The 19,113-nt window shown below is 37.4% G+C and overlaps 1 protein-coding gene across 2 annotated transcripts in view; it reads right to left on the reverse strand.

Moving 5' to 3' along the window:
• Bltp3b (bridge-like lipid transfer protein family member 3B) overlaps nt 1–19,113 on the reverse strand; it is a 71,692-nt gene that overhangs the window by 35,859 nt on the left and 16,720 nt on the right. For both annotated transcript variants that reach the window (XM_090328476.1, XM_090328477.1), the window contains 4 exons: nt 9,095–9,257; nt 8,146–8,184; nt 4,430–4,521; nt 561–750 (listed from right to left, as the gene is read on the reverse strand). In XM_090328476.1, coding sequence (XP_090184602.1) covers nt 561–750; nt 4,430–4,521; nt 8,146–8,184; nt 9,095–9,257 — 484 coding nt within the window. The remainder of the gene's footprint in view (nt 1–560; nt 751–4,429; nt 4,522–8,145; nt 8,185–9,094; nt 9,258–19,113) is intronic.

The raw sequence follows: 19,113 nt of genomic DNA on the forward strand, positions 1-19,113 counted from the left end.
TTACTCAAGACTGATGCTCTACCACTGGGGCTACAGCTCTACTTCTAGCTTCTTGGTAGTTAACTAGAGATGAGTCTCATGGACTTTCCTGCCCAGGCTTGGCTTTGAACCATGATCCTCAGATCTCAGCCTTCTGAGTAGCCAGAATTATAGGTATGAACAATGCCCAACATGATGATTTGATTAAAAAACACTTTTGTTTTACAGTACTGGAATCAAATCCAGGGCCTTGTACATACATGCTAGGCAAGTTCTTTACCACTGAACTAAAAACCCTCAGCCTTAAAACATAAACTACTATTTTAAGTATTTTTATTTAATTCATTACTAAGACTTTTTTTTTGGCCAGTTCTGGACCTTGAGCTCAGGGCCTGAGACTGTCCATACGGTTTCCGCAAGGCAAGAGCTCTACTACTTGAGCCACAGCACCACTTCCAGCTTTTCTATATATGTGGTATGGAGGAATGGAATCCGGGTCTTCATGCTAAGCAAGCACTCTACCACTACGCCAAACTCCTGGCTCCACTAAGACATTGTTTTTAAAGAAAAAGAATCTTTACCTCTCCTCTCTGTGGATCTTGTATACGAGTAAATCTTAAATCTCCATGTTCCCAATTTGCATTTACACTGTAGATTCTTAGCTGAGAAAGTTCAAAGGATGCATTGAAGGCTTTTGCTCCAATTCTGATGACAATAGAATTTACAGAAACAGTAATTCCCTCAACCACTTTTTCAGCGAAGCCATATTCACTAAAAAAAAAAGAAAAAAGAAAAAAATGTAATGCATTAAGAAATTAAAATATTTGCTAGCATTTTCACATAAATTCATATATGTATATTAGTAGTATATTATTCATATTTGTTTAAAAAAGAACAATTTGTTATTAAAACAATAAAGTGGTTACATATAAATTATAAAAATGTCCCTCTCAAGCCAGCCTTAGAGATATGAAATCCCTGCACTTTGAAGGCTTAGGGCAGGAGAATCACCTGTTTGAGGTCAATCTAGACTTACAACATTGCTTCAAATAAAAATTTCTGGATAAGGTCCAGATGGATTCACTGCAGAATTCTACAAGACATTTAAAGATGAAATAACACCTATACTCTTGAAACTCTTCCGAGAAATAGAAACAGAAGGAGCAATACCAAACTCATTTTATGAAGCTCATATTACTCTCATCCCCAAACCAGGGAAAGACCCAACATAAAAAGAAAACTACAGACCTATCTCTCTAATGAACACAGACGCAAAACTCCTCAATAAAATATTAGCCAACAGAATCCAGAAACAAATTTAAAAAATTATACAGTATGATCAAGTGGGCTTCATCCCACAAATGCAAGGCTGGTTTAACATTCGCAAATCAATCAATGTAATACATCATATCAATAGAGTTAAGGATAAGCATCATATGATAATTTCTCTGGATGCGGAGAAGGCATTTGACAAAATACAACATCCATTCATGTTGAAAGCACTAGAAAAAATAGGAATAAGAGGTACATTCCTCAAAATAGTGAAAGCCATATATGAAAAAACTACAGCCAGTATTATACTAAATGGTGAAAGACTGGAACCATTCACCTTAAAATCAGGAACTAGACAGGGATGCCCACTCTCTCCACTTCTCTTCAATATAGTGCTGTAACCCTTAGCCAGAGCAATAAGGCAAGAAAAGGACATCAAAGGGATCCACATAGGGAAAGAAGAAATTAAACTATCCCTATTCGCAGACGACACGATCCTCTACTTGAGTGACCCAACAAACTCCACTCCCAAACTTCTAGAATTAATAAACCATTTTAGCAAAGTGGCAGGATACAAAATCAATCTTCAGAAGTCAGTAGCCTTCTTGTACACCAACAATATACAAACAGAAGGCCAAGTTAAGAAAACGACCCCATTTGCAATAGCCCCCAAAAGAATAAAATACTTGGGAATTAACTTAACCAAAGATGTAAAGGAATTATTTAATGAAATCTATAAAATCCTAACAAAATTAAAGAGGACACCAGAAAATGGAAAGGCATCCCATGCTCAAGGGTAGGGAGAACCAACATAGTGAAATTGTCTATACTGCTAAAATTGATATACAAATTCAATGCAATCCCCATCAAAATCCCAAAGACATTCTTTACGGAAACAGAAGATATAATCCAAAGATTCATATGGAACAAGAAAAGACCTAGAATGGACAAAACAATTCTAGGCAAAAAGAGCAATGCAGGTGGTATTACAATACCAGACTTCAAACTCTACTATAGAGCCATAATAACAAAAACTGCTTGGTACTGGCACAAAAACAGACCAGAAGATCAGTGGAACACAATAGAAAACCCAGAAATAGAACCACATACCTATAGGCAACTTGTATTTGACAAAGGAGCCAAAGACATACAGTGGAACAAACACAGTCTATTCAATTATTGGTGCTGGCAAAACTGGGCAGCCACATGCAGAAAACTAAATATTGACCCTAGTCTTTCGCCATGTACAAGCATTAACTCAAAGTGGATCAAAGACCTCAACATCAGATCGGAAACCGTGAAACTGCTACATGATAAAGTAGGAGAGACACTGGAACTCATAGGCACAGGCAAAAGATTCCTGAACAGAATCCCAGGGTCACAACAGATTGGAGAGAGACTCAATAAATGGGACTACCTAAAAATAAAAACTTTCCGTACAGATAAAATCATAGTTGCAAAAGTAGAGAGACAGCCAACCAACTGGGAAAAGATATTCACAAACAATACATCTGACAAATGCTTAATATCTAGTATCTACAGGGAACTCAAGAAACTAATCCCCCGAAAACCCAATAAACCATTCACTAAATGGACAAGGGAACTAAAGAGAGACCTATCAGAAGAAGACATTAAAATGGCAGAAAAACATATGAGAAAATGTTCATCATCTATGGTCATAAAGGAAATGCAAATAAAAACAACCCTAAGATACCACCTTACCCCAACAAGAATGGCCAGCTTAAACTCAGACAATGACAGTTGCTGGCGGGGTTGTGGAGAAAAAGGAACCCTACTACATTGCTGGTAGGGATGCAGACTAGTCCAGCCACTCTGGAAAGCAGTGTGGAGATTTCTTAAAGAACTGAAAATAGACCTTCCCTATGATCCCGCCATACCACTTCTGGGCATCTATCCTGAACAGCATGACCCAGGATATTATAAAGACACCTGCTCAGCTATGTTCATCTCTGCACTATTCACAATAGCCAGGCGATAGAAACAATCCAGATGCCCTACTGCAGATGAATGGATACAGAAAATGTGGTATATATACACAAAGGAATTCTACATAGCCAACAGACAAGATAAAATAATGGCATTCGCAGGGAAGTGGATGAATCTAGAGCGAATCATGTTGAGTGAGACAAGTCAAGACCAAAGGAACAAAAGGCGCATGGTATCCTTAATATGCAGCTATTAAATCCAAAGAGTACAAGAGTGAGGTCTCAATCACTGCATACCCAAAGCTATGGACATGGTAATGGAAATACAAACATAACTATATAGACATAAAAACCTATGACTCTACAGACATGTTTTATTTCATAAATTACTATGTTTCTATGACATACAAACCCTTAGCCTAATTTTGATTAAGTTCTAAATACTAAGTCCCAGTGATTGTAATCAGAGATTCCCTCCTTGAACACTTGTTTGTTAAACTTGTCATTTAAAATATGATATAAACATAAGACATATAATGAATGATTGTTGTTCTTAAGGTACTATGTTATCACTCATCACTTTTGCTGTCTCTTGGTTATCTCATATTGTTACACTATCTCACTTTATTACCTGATATATCGGTTATATTTTATTTGGTTATTTGAAATTGGATAGGGAACAGGGGAAAACAAGATGAGGGGTGGGGGTAGGGGGGAGGGAAATGGGGACCAAGACATGTGAAAGAATATCAATGTGTGGGAATTAATGCACCATCTATCTGGCAAATATCATGTAACCCTTTTATTAATTACAATAAAAAAATACATGAAAAAAAATTCTGGATAAAACATACAAGATTTTTAAATTTACTATAATTAATACATACTATTATTCATTCTCAAAAAGCCTTAGTCAATAAGCATCTATGAAGTAAACAAGAGTTAAATTCATAACACAAAGAAGGCTACAGAGTTCAGCTGGAATGTAATGTCGTAATTTAAAATCAGAAAAACTATACATTTTCCAATTCAATCCAACAAATATTTATTTCATGTGGAAGAAGCTGAAACAAAACAATATTAGCTGCAGCCTTACAGGGCTCACAAGTAACTGAAATAGAAGCAATCTGAAGTTAAAATGTTTTATTTATGTCCGTATCACTGCTAATAATAGAGCTGACTACAGAAATTATACTCTTTGGCAGTCACACAGTTTCAAGGACATACCTTACCTTTGTCCTGAAGCAGTTGCAATTGGTGATGGACCATTTGGAGCACGGGGCTCTTCACAGGTACTCATTTCCATTATGACTTTATCTAGAGACTAATAACAAAATTTTAATAATAAGTGGCTATTGTATGTGTATTACTGAGAGTATTCAGACAATTTTCTCTTTTGTTTCTTTAGGAGTAAACTAATCTAAAAATGGCAAAAAGGGAAAAAATACACTCAGTCCTATCTCGAGGCCTTTAGTATCTGATGGGAAAACTGTGCATACTTATTATATCAGTATGGGGGGAAAGTCCAGAGGTGCCACTGACAAATGACATCACTGTATCTTATGAAATTTCTTATACCATTATGTATTACATCATTAGTTAATTATAGTAAGAGAACTGAACCATTCCTAAAAAGTTTATCCCAATCTGAGACCTGAAATATAAGACATAAAACTAAGAAAAATTATTAGATATGCAGAAAATGTGAAAATATAAAATTCCCCTAAAGGAAAAAGTTCTTTCTCAGGTTAAGATCTAAGTGTCAGCAGGGCCTGGAGTTTGGCCTAGTGGTAGAGTACTTGCCTAACATGCACGAAGACCCAGGTTCAATTCCTTGGTACCATGTTGGGAGCCAGAGTGGAATCAAACTGTACCTTGATTTGCATCAGACAATTGCTTTATTGTCTTATTGTTTTCTGGCCTTATTCTGTTTAAATGATCTGAGATTTACCATATGAATGTAACACCTGGAAGTTCCCTGGTTTCAAGAAGGGATATAAGCCTTGAGTTGACAATAAACGGGGCTGCAGTCTTTACCTGGGCTGGAGACCTCCCGGACCCCATGTGTTTGTCTCTCTATTTTTTCCAGTACCTGCCCCCCTATTTCAGGAACCCCAATTTGCTGCCGGTAGGCTCCGGCAGTACCACATACATAGAAAAGCAAGAACTGGTGCTGTGGCTCAAGTGGTAGAGCACTAGCCTTGAGGAAAGCCCAAGGACAGTGCTCAGGCCCTGATCAAGGCCCAGGACTGGCAAAAAAAAAAAAAAAAAAAATCTAAGTGTCTTTTCAGGGTAAACTCTAAAGAAAGAACTATGGAAGTAGGTATGGTTCATGTGGAAGAGTACCAGCCTTGAGAGAAAATTTCAAGCAAGAGAATGAGGCCCTGAGTTCAAGCCCCAATACCAATTAAAAAGAATTAAGGGGCTGGGTGCATAGCCTAGTGGTAGAGTGCTTGTCTACCATGCATGAAGCCCTGGGTTTGATTCCTCGGTACCACATACTCAGAAAAACCCAGAATAGGAGCTGTGGCTCGAGTGGTAGAGTGCTAGCCTTGACCAAAAAGTGTCCAAGGACAATGCCTAGGCTCTGAATTCAAGCCTCATGACTTCAAAAAAAAAGAAAAAAAATTTTAAATCAATATCTAATGTCCTTAGTAACTCCTGCCATTTCTCAATCTCCTTACACAGAGCATTTATCACTATCTGAAATTATTGTTTCATTTTTATTCATATACATGTCTAGTGTCCTCCATTAAAATGTAAATTTCCTCAAAACAAATACTCAAAAATATGAACAGTCTGGGAGTGTAACCTAATAGTAGCATGCTCACCTAGCGTGCATGAAGTCCTGGGTTTGATTCCTTGGTGCCACATACACAGAAAAGACCAGAAGTGGAACTATGGCTCAAATAGCAGAGCGCTAGCCTTGAGCAAAAGGATGGTGCCCAGGCCCTGAGTCTAAGCCCCAAGACTGGCAAAAATAATAATAATAATAATAGACAGATGGACAGATAGATAGATATATATAGAGTAGTTCAGTTTAGCACTAAACCCAGCTAGAATCTGGGTTTAATCTTCAACACCAAAAAAACAGAAAACCTTTGTGAAATAAATAAATCAATAAGTGATACAATTAATTCTCTTCAACTTTCCCTAAAAAGCAAATTATACTAAAGAACATGTTATTGAATTTGTTAGACCAGCAAAGGCAAATGTTGGTAAAAGAATTCCACAATGTATCAATTATGAGTTAAATAACACTGAGGATCTCAGTTTGAAGCCTACTGAAGCAGATAAACCTAGGAGACTCTTATCTGAAACACCAAAAAGTTGAAACTGGAGGCATAATTCAAAAGATAGAGTCTCTGGTCTGAGTAAAAAAGTTGAGGAGAGGGAAGGGGAGGGGAGGGAGAGAGAGATACAGAGAGAGAGAGAGAGAGAGAGAGAGAGAGAGAGAGAGAGTGTGTGTGTGTGTGTGTGTGTGTGTGTGTGTGTGTGTGTGCAAAGCACTAAGTTAAAAGACTCAATTCTGATACACACCCCAAAAAAGGTTTCGATTTGGGGCTAGGAATGTGGATTAGTGGTAAAGTGCTTGCCTAGCATGAATGAAGCTTTGGGTTTGATTCTTCATATAGACAGAAAAAGCAGAAAGTGGTGCTGTGGCTCAAGTGGTAGAGTACTAGCCTTGAGCTTTAAAAGGAAGCTTAGGTGCCCAGAGTTTGGCCTAGAGGTAGCATGCTTGCCTAGCATGCATGAAGACCCAGGTTCAATTCCTTGATATTACATGAATAGAAAAAGCCGGAAGTGGTGCTGTGGCTCAAGTGGCAGAGCTCTGGCCTTGAGGAAAAAGCCCGAGGACAGTGCTCAGGCCCTGAGTTAAAGGTCCAGAACTCACAAAAAAAAAAAAAAGAAGAAGAAGCTTAGGGCTCAGAACTGGAAAAAATTTTTAAAAAAGCAGGTTTACAGTTAAATGATTACCAACTTAGATCATGACTTTCTAGACCTGATAAGCTTTAAATAACCTCTATTTTAAAATGTAAAATTCTCTACATTATATGAATGTATAAAAGAGCCTATGTTTATTATAAAACTCCCTATAAATTTAGAGGGCTGGAAAAAGTTCATGACTATCATCCCTGCTGGCCACTCAGGAAACAGACTAGGAAAAGCAATGTTCAAGGTTGGCCTGACCAAGAAAATTAGCAAGGTTCCCATCTCAACAACAACAAAACTGGGGGTGATCATTTGCATCTGTCATCCCCACTATAGGCAGAGTATAAATATGACTGCTGCCCTATCTGAGCTAGGCAAAACCACAAAAACTCTATCTCAAAAATAACCAAATCTAAAAGTGCCTGGTATGGGTTCTAGCAGTAGAATACCTGCCTAACAATTGCAAGGCCTTCAGTTCAAACTGCAGTAACAAGAACTGGGTGATGTAGAAGTAGGGAAAGTGCAAAGAGAACATAAATGTGATCAAAGTACTTCATATGCATGTATAGAAATATCAAATTAAATCCTTTCATACAGTTAATGTATGCTACTAAGAACTTTTCAAGCCAGGAGTTTGGCACTCAACAGTACTTGCCTAACATGCACAAAAACCGGGTTCAACTCAGTACCACATACATAGAAAAGGCCGGAAGTAATGCTGGGCTCAAAGCCAGCCCAGGCACTAAAGACCTTGAGGCTCTTATCTCCAATTAACCTCTAGAAAACCAAAAGGCTCAAAGGGTAGGTGTGGTAGCCTTGAGCTGAAGAGCTCAGGGACAGCGACCAGGCCCAATGTCTGAGCCCCATGGCAAAGCCAAAAAAAAAAAAAAAAAGAAGCTAATGGATATAAAATCCAGGAAACAGTTTATGAAACAAAAGATTAATATCAACAGTAACTAATTTGTATATATAAGTGCTTGGTTTTTTTTTTTTTTTAGTATGTTTCGGAACTCACCAAACAGATAGGATGTGTTTTCAGTTTTGTCCATGGGATCTACAAATAGAAAATGTTTATTTAAAAAGAATTATTAGGAAATAATGTAAAACATAAGCAACAGAGGTTTACTACATACAGTGACAGATACAAACTTAAATGACTTTTTTCATAGACTAAAATATACTGAGCAGCTTATTTGTGCTTTTAAAATTAAATGTATCTATTTGTGGAAGGAAATATTAGCTCTCCTTCCCTATCCAGCTATTTAAATAAGAATTTCAATTTTTTTTAATCTATTGCCAGTCCTAAAAACACATTTTAATTTTAACTAAGAGTTCTCAGGAAGGCTGTTCTTTTATTAAATTTTGTTTAATCCTAGAATTCTAAACAATATCTTTGTAGATATTTTAAAAATTCAAAAGCAACATCACTAATATAAAATGCAATAATATCAAAAAATAAAGTTCAAATACACATTAAACCATTTTATAGATATATGTTTGTGGAAAGTAGCACCAAAAGGAAACAGTATCAACTCCTCTATAATTTTTCCTAAGGAAGCAAATTTTTAATTTTATGAAAATCATCATTCAGTATTTCTACTAAATAGACTCAATTTAAGTCTGGTCTTTCAGAGCAAGATAATCAAAGACAAGTAAAATAGTAAGCTGGGATGTTGGTAATAAGGAAGATGATGTTAACAATGATTAACAGAAAACTTTAAACTTACAAAATGTTGAATAAAAATAAAGTCTGAACAAAGTTAAAGTCAGATTAAACGATTAGACAATTTTATATTTGACTTAATATATTTTAAGACAGTCAAAAAATGATTTAAGCAAAAAAAATTTACTCCTAAATTACATGAATGTTTCTTTATGGAATTATCTATCATAATATTTTAAAGGAGATAAATGAAAGAAAAAATACAAACAGGGAAGGTCCTCCATAAATATTAAAGTCTTACCCTAATGGATGCTTTATTACAAAAAACTTTGTTGATTGCAAGCCATGTGGGCAAATCCAACATATTCTGTAGCACCTCTTCATCTAACTCCAAATTCTTCAGCTCACCTTCTCCTTTAAGGGTACTTAGATTTATCTTGTCAGGAGATAAATTTTTGGTAAATCTGAAAGACAATATGTATTACATTAAATTTTATATCAAAACTATACTTCTAAGTCATCCTTGCAAATATAAATAATCATTAAAAATCTATCAGCAGCTAGTGCTGGTGGCTCATACTTAAAATCCTTGCTCCTCAGAAGGCTGAGATCTGAAGACAGCAGTTTAAAGCCAATGGCCATTGAGGAAGAAAAATCCCCCACATTCTTTTCTCCAATTAACCAGCCACAATTGGAGATGTAGCTCAAGTGGCAGAGAGCCAGTCTTAGTGAAAAACTAAGCAAGAGGAGCAGGCCCTAAGTTCAAGCTCTAGTACCAGCACAAAGAAAGATAAAAAAAAAAATTAATAAAAGGTCTAAGCACAAAATCAGTAAGAGGCTCTAATTTAACACATGTTTAGTATCTTGTGGTTTTAGTATCTTATCCATAGCTTTCTCAAATCTTAGAATTTTAGGGACATGAATTTTTATGTCATACTTCCATAAACAATCAAGCTTCAGTCACGACTGCCTTTTTTACTCTAGATTATTATTTATCTAATAGTGGATATAAACCATTGTTTCCTGGAGACTATGCAAGACAATGGGAATAGCTTAGACATACTCAATCTCAAAGTAGTATAGTCAGTTCACTTCAGACTAGAAATCTCCAACAAAGAAGATAAGTGAACAAGAGGACCCTTCAGCAGAAGTAGGGTAGCATCAGATGTCATTCACCATACAAAGAACGATTGTTAAAGGACATCAGATCCCCTTTCAAAATTATTCAGTGACTACCAATGTTAGAAAATGATCATAATCATTCAAAAAATAAATTATATAACATATATCTTATTTTATAGTCTCTGAGGAAAGGGATTATGTGACTCATTTTTATAGCTTATTTTAGTGTTATCTGTGTCTCTTTAAAACACCGATTATTAAAAATCTCAATTAGCTTGCAAATACCATTATCCTTTTTAAAGGATTAACTATAGGAGTTAAGATAAACAGAAACATAGAGTACCTAGGAATCGAATCCAGGCCTTCGTGCATGCTAGGCAAGCACTCTACCACTAGGCCAAACTCCCCACCCCTAGTTAAGATCTTTTATAATGATATAAAATGGGAAAAATAGCAATCAACATAATGAACCCTGTTCCAAGGGTTCCAGGAGTGGAGAGCATCTGGCCTTCAAAATTATTTGGTACATGAAGGGACAGGCTCACAGGCTTCTTTCTTGTTGGCTACCCGTGGCCCTTGGCCATGCTAATTTCACATGTCCCAAGAATGATCTTATAATTTCTAAACAGATAAAGGTTCCCCATCCCTGGTATTCCAAGATCTTAGTATTACTAAAACATCTAATTCCCACTTGTAATTTATTAGAACCTTTACTAATTTTATCCTCTCTTTTGAATGAGCAAACGTAATGACAAATTCATTTGTCTAATACCGCAACTACAAGGATAAGCTACAAATGCACTTTGAAATACTTTTAGGTACATTATTAAATCTGTTATTGAATTCACCCCTATAAAATGAAAAAAATGTTTTTATGATTTTTCAAAATGAAGCGAATGATAAAAATTAATTATTGGTTAACAAGAGTTCCAAATCTTTCACTTGTTCTGAAACTCACTGGGGTCACTGCAAGCTCTACATGGTTATAAGAATACCAGTCAATACATGCTTATCCATCAACTCAAAACCAAAATTTCTTGAGACAGATTCTACCTGAATTTATATCTTCTCACAGAATGCCAATTAGACATACAAAGTTTACTCTTAAGCTAGATTTGACCAATAATGTTAGCTTGCATTTTACTTCCCAATAAATCATGTTTGACTCAATATAGTGATGTTTCAGTGATTGCCATTTCTAAATATAACTTAAAAACTAAAAACAAACACATTTTTTTTTTTTGCCAGTACTGGGCTTGAGCTCAGGGCCTGAGCACTGTCCTTGGACTTTCTCAAGGCTAGAGCTCTACCACTTGAGCCTCAACACCACTTCCGGCTTTTTTCTATGTATGTGGTATGGAGGAATCGAACCCGGGTCTTCGTGCATGCTAGGCAAGCACTCTATCACTAGGCCAAACTCCCGGCCCCAACAAACACATTCTTAAATGCTGAATACTGAGTTGGCTTGGAAGAAGCAACCAACACGTATTTATTGAGGATTCACAACTGAGACATGTGCACTGATAAGCAGTACAACTAAGGTTCTTGTTTGGACTAATGGAGTTCTCAGTTTCCAGAGACAAAATATCAAATAGCATGAATAAGAAAGAATATTACATACGTCCTAATGCAGAGTTTTAGTGTTACTTTCTTAAAAAGGAAAACTCTCCAGTGCCTTTGCCTTTTAATAGGCACTGGAGATTTTAATATGAACAAAACAGATAAAAATCTACCTTCATGCTAGAAGCTGGTGGCTCACACCAGTAATCCTAGCTACTCAGGAAGCTAAGAGCTGAGGGTCAAGATCAAGCCAGCCCTGGCAGGAAGCCCATGAGACTCTTAATCTCTAATTAACCACCCAAAAGCTAGAAGTAAAACTATGTGGCTAAATGACAGAGTCCAGGCTCAGAGCTCAAGCCCCAAGACCAGCACAAAAAAAGGAAGAGAGAAAGAGAGAAAAGAGAGAAAGAGAGAAAGAAGGAAGGAAGGAAGGAAGGAAGGAAGGAAGGAAGGAAGGAAGGAAGGAAGGAAGGAAGGAAAGAAAGAAAGAAAGAAAGAAAGAAAGAAAGAAAGAAAGAAAGAAAGAAAGAAACCAACCTACCAGTTCTGTGAGGCCAGGATCATCTCTCTGTATGTCCTCTGAAGGTATACTGAGAACTCATTAGACACAGAATAAAAGAATAAAGACTGTTGGGAACATTGTCAAGTCTGCAATCCCAAGTCCAAGAGCCCAGACATGAAGCAGGGTTCTTATAGGCTCATTTTCATGGTCATAGCTAGCAAACTGAAGAAATGCCAGTTAAGTAGAGGCATTAACAGAAAGTTTATACAGTGTACTTCACTTTGTAGAAAGAAAAGGAGAGCTGGGCACGGTGGTTCACACCTGTAATCCTACCTACTCTAGAGGCTGAGATCTGAGGCTCGCAGTTCAAAGCCATCTCAGGCACTAAAGACCATGAGATTCTTATCTCCAATTAACCACTAGAAAACTGGAAGTAGCATTTTATCTCAAGGAGTAGGGTGGTAGCCTTGAGCTGAAGAGCTGAGGGACAGCGCTCAGGCCCAGAGTCCAAGTGTGATTTTCACACTCCAGGACATGAAAATATTTTCCCTATACTTTAAGAAAAAATATTTCTTAACTGCCAAATAAATAGCTCAGCTGGGAGATTACACTGGAGAATATTTCCAAGAAATAATAGTCCACTTACTATTTCCTACCATGTAACATTTTGTATAGTACTGGGCCATGCTGCTGATTTTTCTGTTATTTATCATTATAATTACCTGTTTAATGCATCTGTTTATACATCTAATATATATATATATCTAATATAACTATACCATCTAATAATTTAAAGAACAGAGCTGAGACAGAGGGTCATTTCTATACAGAATTGAAAATAACCTCCTCACCCCCACATACTACATTCTATCTTCCTTTTATAATTATCTCATCTAAAGTATACAAAAATTATTTTACTATATGATAATAAAAATATAAATTCTATGGCCACCAATAAGGGATCAATAATTATTTGGGGGGCTGGGAAACTGCCCTAGTGGTAGAGTGTTTACATAGCATGCACTAAGACCTGGGTTCGATTCCTCAGTACCATATACTTAGAAAAGTTGGAAATGGTTCTGTGGCTCAAGTGGTAGAGCACTAACCTTGAGGAAAGACCCAAGGGCAGTTCTTAGGCCCTGAGTTCAGTCCCTAGGACTGGCAAAAAAAAAAAAAAGTTTTTATTAAAGTAATTTGTAAATAGTGTCTCAATCCTAAAATGACAATTCCAGAATCCATGTAGACATGCCTAGAATAGATTTTTTTTAAGGTCCAAGAACCTAATGGGCTTTGCTATACCAAAAAAATGAAAAGCAGATTGATTTTAGGCTGTAGGTCTATGTCAATAAATAAGTAACAAAAAAATCCCATACTTTTTTTCCTCTGCATATGTCTAGATTTCTTACACAAGTAACAAAAACAGTGGGTGCAGTGGCTCATGCCTGTAATCCTAACTACTTAGGAGGCTGAGATCTGAGGACCAAGGTTCAAAGCTAGCTCGGGCACAAAAGGACAAAAGGACCTGAGACTCTTAATCTCCAATTAATCTCTAGAAAATGGCAAGTGGGGCTTAGCTCAAGGGTAGGGAGGTAGCCTTGAGTTGAAGAGCTCAGGGACAACACCCAGATCCAGGGACAGGGTGGTAGCCTTGAGCTGAAGAGCTCAAGGTCAGTGCCCAGGCCGAGTTCAGGCCCCATGACCCACCAAAAAATAAGTAATAAATAAATAAATAAAATAACAAAAACATTCATTTCCCAATAAATTCCTTGGCTTGGATGCATGAAGCCTAGGATTTGATTCCTCAGTACCATATAAACTGAAAAAGCTGGAAATAGTGGGTGGCTCAAGTGGTAGAGTGCTAGCTCTGAATAAAAAGAAGCTCAAGGACAGTGCCAAGGCCCTGAATTCAAGCCCCAGAACTGGCAAAGGAAAAGAAAAGAAAAAAAAAAAAAAAAAACAAAGAAAAAAAGGAAGGAAAGAAGGGAGGGAGAGAGGGAGGGAAGGAGGGAGGAAAGAAGGAAGGAAGGAAAACAAACTCTTTAGAAAAAGCCCAAGAATTGATAATCCTAAATTTTATGCACATTTTTTTCCTATTTCTTTCAATTTCCAACATATTTCAGCAGGAAAGTCTTGTTAATGTGAACATGTGAGACAGTAAGTGTTCTGAGCTCTGCAAGGGTATATATATATATATATATATATATATATATATATATATATATATAGCCCATGCTGCTTTTGGTTTCCCATTTCATCTTTGCTTTAAACCCACATGCCAGCTTCCTCTTTCGAGCAGCTTGTGAATTTTCAGCTTCCTTTTTGGCTCCTACAAACCTGTGGCATGCAATTGCTTTGGCAATTTTTACATAGAGCTTGGGGTGGCTAGTTCGTGGCTGAGTTCTTCAGCCTTCTCAACATCCCACTCCTCCACAGCATAGTCTATCTTTTCGAGACCTGACTATTCAACTTTTTTTCTTTTTCACAGGAAGTTCAAATCTATCACTGGCTCTGAAATACTGAGCAACACAGCAAGATTTTGTCTCAAAGTAACTAATTAAGTTAATTAAGTGAGAAGAATGGAGAGGTTCTCCATTACAGATTAAACAATCTCTGAGAAGCTTGGGCACAGTCATCCCAGCATATAACAAACCTGATAGTGCACAAATGTACATCTGTGAACATAAGCTCCCCCAGTCAATCAACCTGCCCAATTCCATTTCTTGCCAAACAATGGACTGCCCAAAGGTCAGGCAAAGACAGATCAACTTGCCTTTGTTGATTCCCTCCTAAAACAGTATTATCTCTGCTGCACCAGCACTCTCAAGGGAGCTCACCCTTGTGCTCTAGCAGGGCTCATTTAAACTTTCAATAATTTTTTTCTATCACTTTCATTCTTTCGCATCTTGCTTTAATCTTTTCTTACCCTGCCTAAGAACTAAAGTAGATGGACTCATCAGTGATTTATTTTCCAGTGACAAAATGACAAGGGAAGGAAAGAAAGAAGGAAGAGCAGGGAGAAAGAAAAGAGAGGGAAGGAGTTAAAATGAGATAGAGACAGACTAATCTGAGTAACTCACAAATGTAGTAACATTTTACTATATTCTTGGGTGACAATATGTGTGTCAGTGACAAGGGAATATTGTTAGTGGAGAAACCAGGCAGGACCTGGTCTGGATATGTACAAGAATGTTCATCTTGCCAGGAGCATGGCCTAGTGGTAGAGTGCTTGTCTAGCATGGGTTCAATTCCTCGGTACCACATACACAGAAAAAGCTATAAGCGGTGCTGTGGCTCAAGTGGTAGAGGGCTAGCTTTGAGAAGATCCAAGGATTGTACCCAGGCCCCAAGTTCAAGCCCCAGGACTTGCCAAAAAAAAAAAAGATTTAAATTTAAAAAGCTGGGCAGGGTGGCTCACGCCTATAATCCTTGCTACTCAGGAGGCTGAGATCTGAGAGTCAAGGTTCAAAGCCAGCCAGGCACAAAAGGACCTGAAACTCTTCTCCAAGTAACTTCTAGAAAAAAAGGGGAAGTGGGGCTTGGCTCAAGGGCAGGGTGGTAGGTAGCCTTGAGTTGAAGAGCTCAAGGACAACATCCAGGATCCAGGCCTGGGGGGGGGGGAGGGGGGGGAGCGGGCGGTGATAGCCCTGAACTGAGTTCAGTGACAGTGCCCAGGCTGAGTTCAAGCCCCACGACCCACCAAAAAAAAAATAATAATAATAATAATAATAATGTTCATTTTAATAATACTGTAATCCTGGCTACTCAGGAGACTGAGATCTGAGGATCATGATTAAAAGCTTTCCAAGATGGAAAGGTCATGAAACTCTCATCTCCAATAAACTACTAGAAAGCTAGAAGCCGAGCAGTGGCCCAAGTAGCTAAGTGTTAACCCTGAGCCCTGAGTAAAAGAAGGTAAGACAGGTAAAACTGTCTTTTTCATTTGGGTTTCTTTTTTTTTTAACTGTATTTTTTTGGTCTTTTTGGTTTTTTTGTGCTAGGGATTAAGCCCAGAATGTTGCACTTGCTAGGCAAGCGCTTTGCCAATGAGCTATATCCTAGCCCAAAAGCTGTCTTTTTCTTTTCCAGACAACATGATCACCAACATAGAAAGTTTACATAATCTTTAGAAAATGTTACCAGAACCAATAACTGAATTTTAGCAAGATTGCAGGACATGAAGTCAAAGCTGAAAGAACAGAAAAGCCAAATAAAAGAGCACTCAAAAGCCAAAGCTGGAACAATTTTGAAAAACAAAATAAATAAGACAGTACTGGATATTAGCCCAGACTATAGAATAAATATGCATTGTACACATTGACACAAAATAATTTACATTGATACTTTAACCTCAAGGAAGTGATATATAATTCCTTACTTATATGATGTAGGCTGCACAAAGTACTTTGTATTGCACATGGTATCTCTTTCAAAATACACAGTAAAATAGCTGGAAAAGGCAGTAACTCTGGAATGGAGACTCTAAGCTATCAGCCAAGTGATCAAAATCAACATCAAGAATGATAAACCATGTTATAATATATACCCTTGATATCATAAAAATAGCACTCAGACCAGGCCCTCATGCCTATAACCTTAGCTATGCTAGTGGGTGAGCCCAAGGACAGCTTGAACTCAAAAGTTCATGCAACACTTAGCAAAATACTGCTTTTCTGTTTTTGGTTTTGTTTGTTTGTTATTTGTTTGTTTGCTAGTCATGGGACCTGAACTCAGGATCTGGGCACTGTCCTTGAACACTTTTTTTTGCTCAAGACTAGCGTTCTGCTGCTTAAGTCACAGTGCCACTTCTGGCTTTTTCTGTGTATGTGGTACTGAGGAATTGAACCAAGGACTTTGTGCATGCTAGGGAAGCATTCTACCACTAGGCTATGTTCCCGGCCAGTAAAACATTGTTTTAAAAGAAAGATTTGGGGAGCAAAGTATATAATATGCATGTATATAACTATCAATAAAACTCCTTCACACAATTAATTTATGCTAACAAAAATTATTCACTAAAAGAAAACAAAAATCATGGCCAAGCATGATAGTACACACTAGTCATCCTAGCACTTCAGGAGGATCATAAGTTTGAGGCCAGACTGGGCTAGAGATGGTGGCTCAAAAAACAAAACAAAAACAACTTATCTTTTTTATGACACTGTTATCTTCTTATAAAAACTCATAACCTAGTTCAATTATCAGATCATCAGGAAAAAAAAATCACAACTTGGCACCAGAGTTCAAGCCTGTACACCTATTCTTCAATCTTCAGTTAACCACCAAAAAGCCGTAAGTGGAGCTGTGGGTAAAGTAGTAGAGTACCAGTCTTCAGTGAAAAAGCTAAACAACAGTGTGAGGCCGAGGTCATGCCCCAGTACCAGAGCTCATTTGAACATACACATACATACACACAAGTGTGGGCACATGCACACACGTGCACACACGTACGTACACACACACACACACACACACACACACACACACACACACACATACATCACACACACAAATCTGGCAGAACTACCTGAAATTCTCACTGGCATAAAAAAACAAAGTGAGTTGGAGAAAAATGTGAGACTCAAGAGCAACCTAAAAAGATATGATAACTAAATATAAGAGTATTTAGAATATGAAACGAGTAAAAACAGATTTTTAAAAACTCTTGATACAGCTAACTAATCAATATATGTTCTGACAATGTGACAAGTATTCTCTACAAATGTGTTAATAATAAAAGAATATTTAGAGAAAATGAGAACTCTGTATACCCTTTATACCCTTTACAATTTTTTGGTAAATATCAAACCAAGATGAAAAGCTTTTCTTTTTTTTTCCTTGGGGGGGGGATGAAGTTCTATATAGTTTTATGTAAATTTCATCCAATAAAAATTTACAGGCTGGGGGCTGGGAGAGTGGCCTAGCGGTAGAGTACTTGCCTAGCAGACACAAAGCCCTGGATTCGAGTCCTCAGTACTATATACACAGAAAAAGCCCCATAAGTGGTGCTATGGCTCAAGTGGTAGAACGCTAGTCTTGAGGAAAGCCCATGAACAGCACTCAGGCCCTGAGTTCAAGCAAAAAAAAAGAAATTCTTATAGCCAGGCACAGTGGCATAGTGGCTCACACCTGTAATCCTAGCTACTCAGGAGGCTAAAATCTGAGGATCAAGGTTCAAAGTCAGCCAGGGCACAAAAGGACCTGAGACTCTTATCTCCAATTAAGCACCAGAAAACCTGAAGTGGCGCTGTGACTCAAGGGTAGGGTAATAGCCTTGAGCTGAAGAGGTCAGGGACAACACCCAGGCCAAATTCAAGCCCCATGACCCACAAAAATAATAAATAATAAATAAATAAATAAATAAAAATAAAATAAAATTCATAGACCAGGAGCATGGCCTAGTGGTAGAGTGCTTGCCTAGCAGTCATGAAGCTCTAGTTTCGATTCCTTGTTACCACAAACACAGAAAAGGCTGGAAGTGGTGCTGTGGCTCAAGTGATAAGAGTGCTAGCCTTGGAAAAAGCTCAAGGACAGTAACCCAAGCCCTGGGCAGGACTGGCCAAAAAAAATTTATAATAAGCCAGTCACTGGTGGCTAATGCCTATACTCCTAGCTATTCAGGAGGCTAAGATCTAAGAAAACTAGCTCAAGAAACCCTTATTTCCAATTAATCACCAGAAAATGGGAAGTGGCTCAAAGTTGTAGAGCATTAGCCTAGAACAAAAAGAAGAGAGGGAGAGAGGAAGGAAGGAAAGGAGGAGAAATTTAGAAGATTGAGGTTACTGTATAATATACATACACTTGTTTATTTGAAATAGGGAAGGGAAGGGGAAAAACAAGATGACTGGGAGGGAAAGGGAGACAAAAACACGAGAAGGGGTAGCAAGGTTTGAGAAATACCCACTAACCGATAAATGTAACTATAACCCCTCTATACATAATCCCAACAATAAAATACAATAAAAAAATAAAAACTTGCAATAAAAAAGAATATCCAATAACTTAAAAAAATAAATGAAGTTGAAGACATTATACACTAATTGCAATATTTATCAAAAGGCTACAGTAATTAAGACAGTTTGATATTGATATAAGTAAGTGATCAATGGAACAAAGTCCAGAAATAGATCCAAAAAAGG

The sequence above is a fragment of the Megascapheus bottae genome, chromosome 2 (genome assembly GCF_031878675.1).
Source record: "Megascapheus bottae isolate mThoBot1 chromosome 2, mThoBot2.hap1, whole genome shotgun sequence".
Taxonomy (NCBI): Eukaryota; Metazoa; Chordata; class Mammalia; order Rodentia; family Geomyidae; genus Megascapheus; species Megascapheus bottae.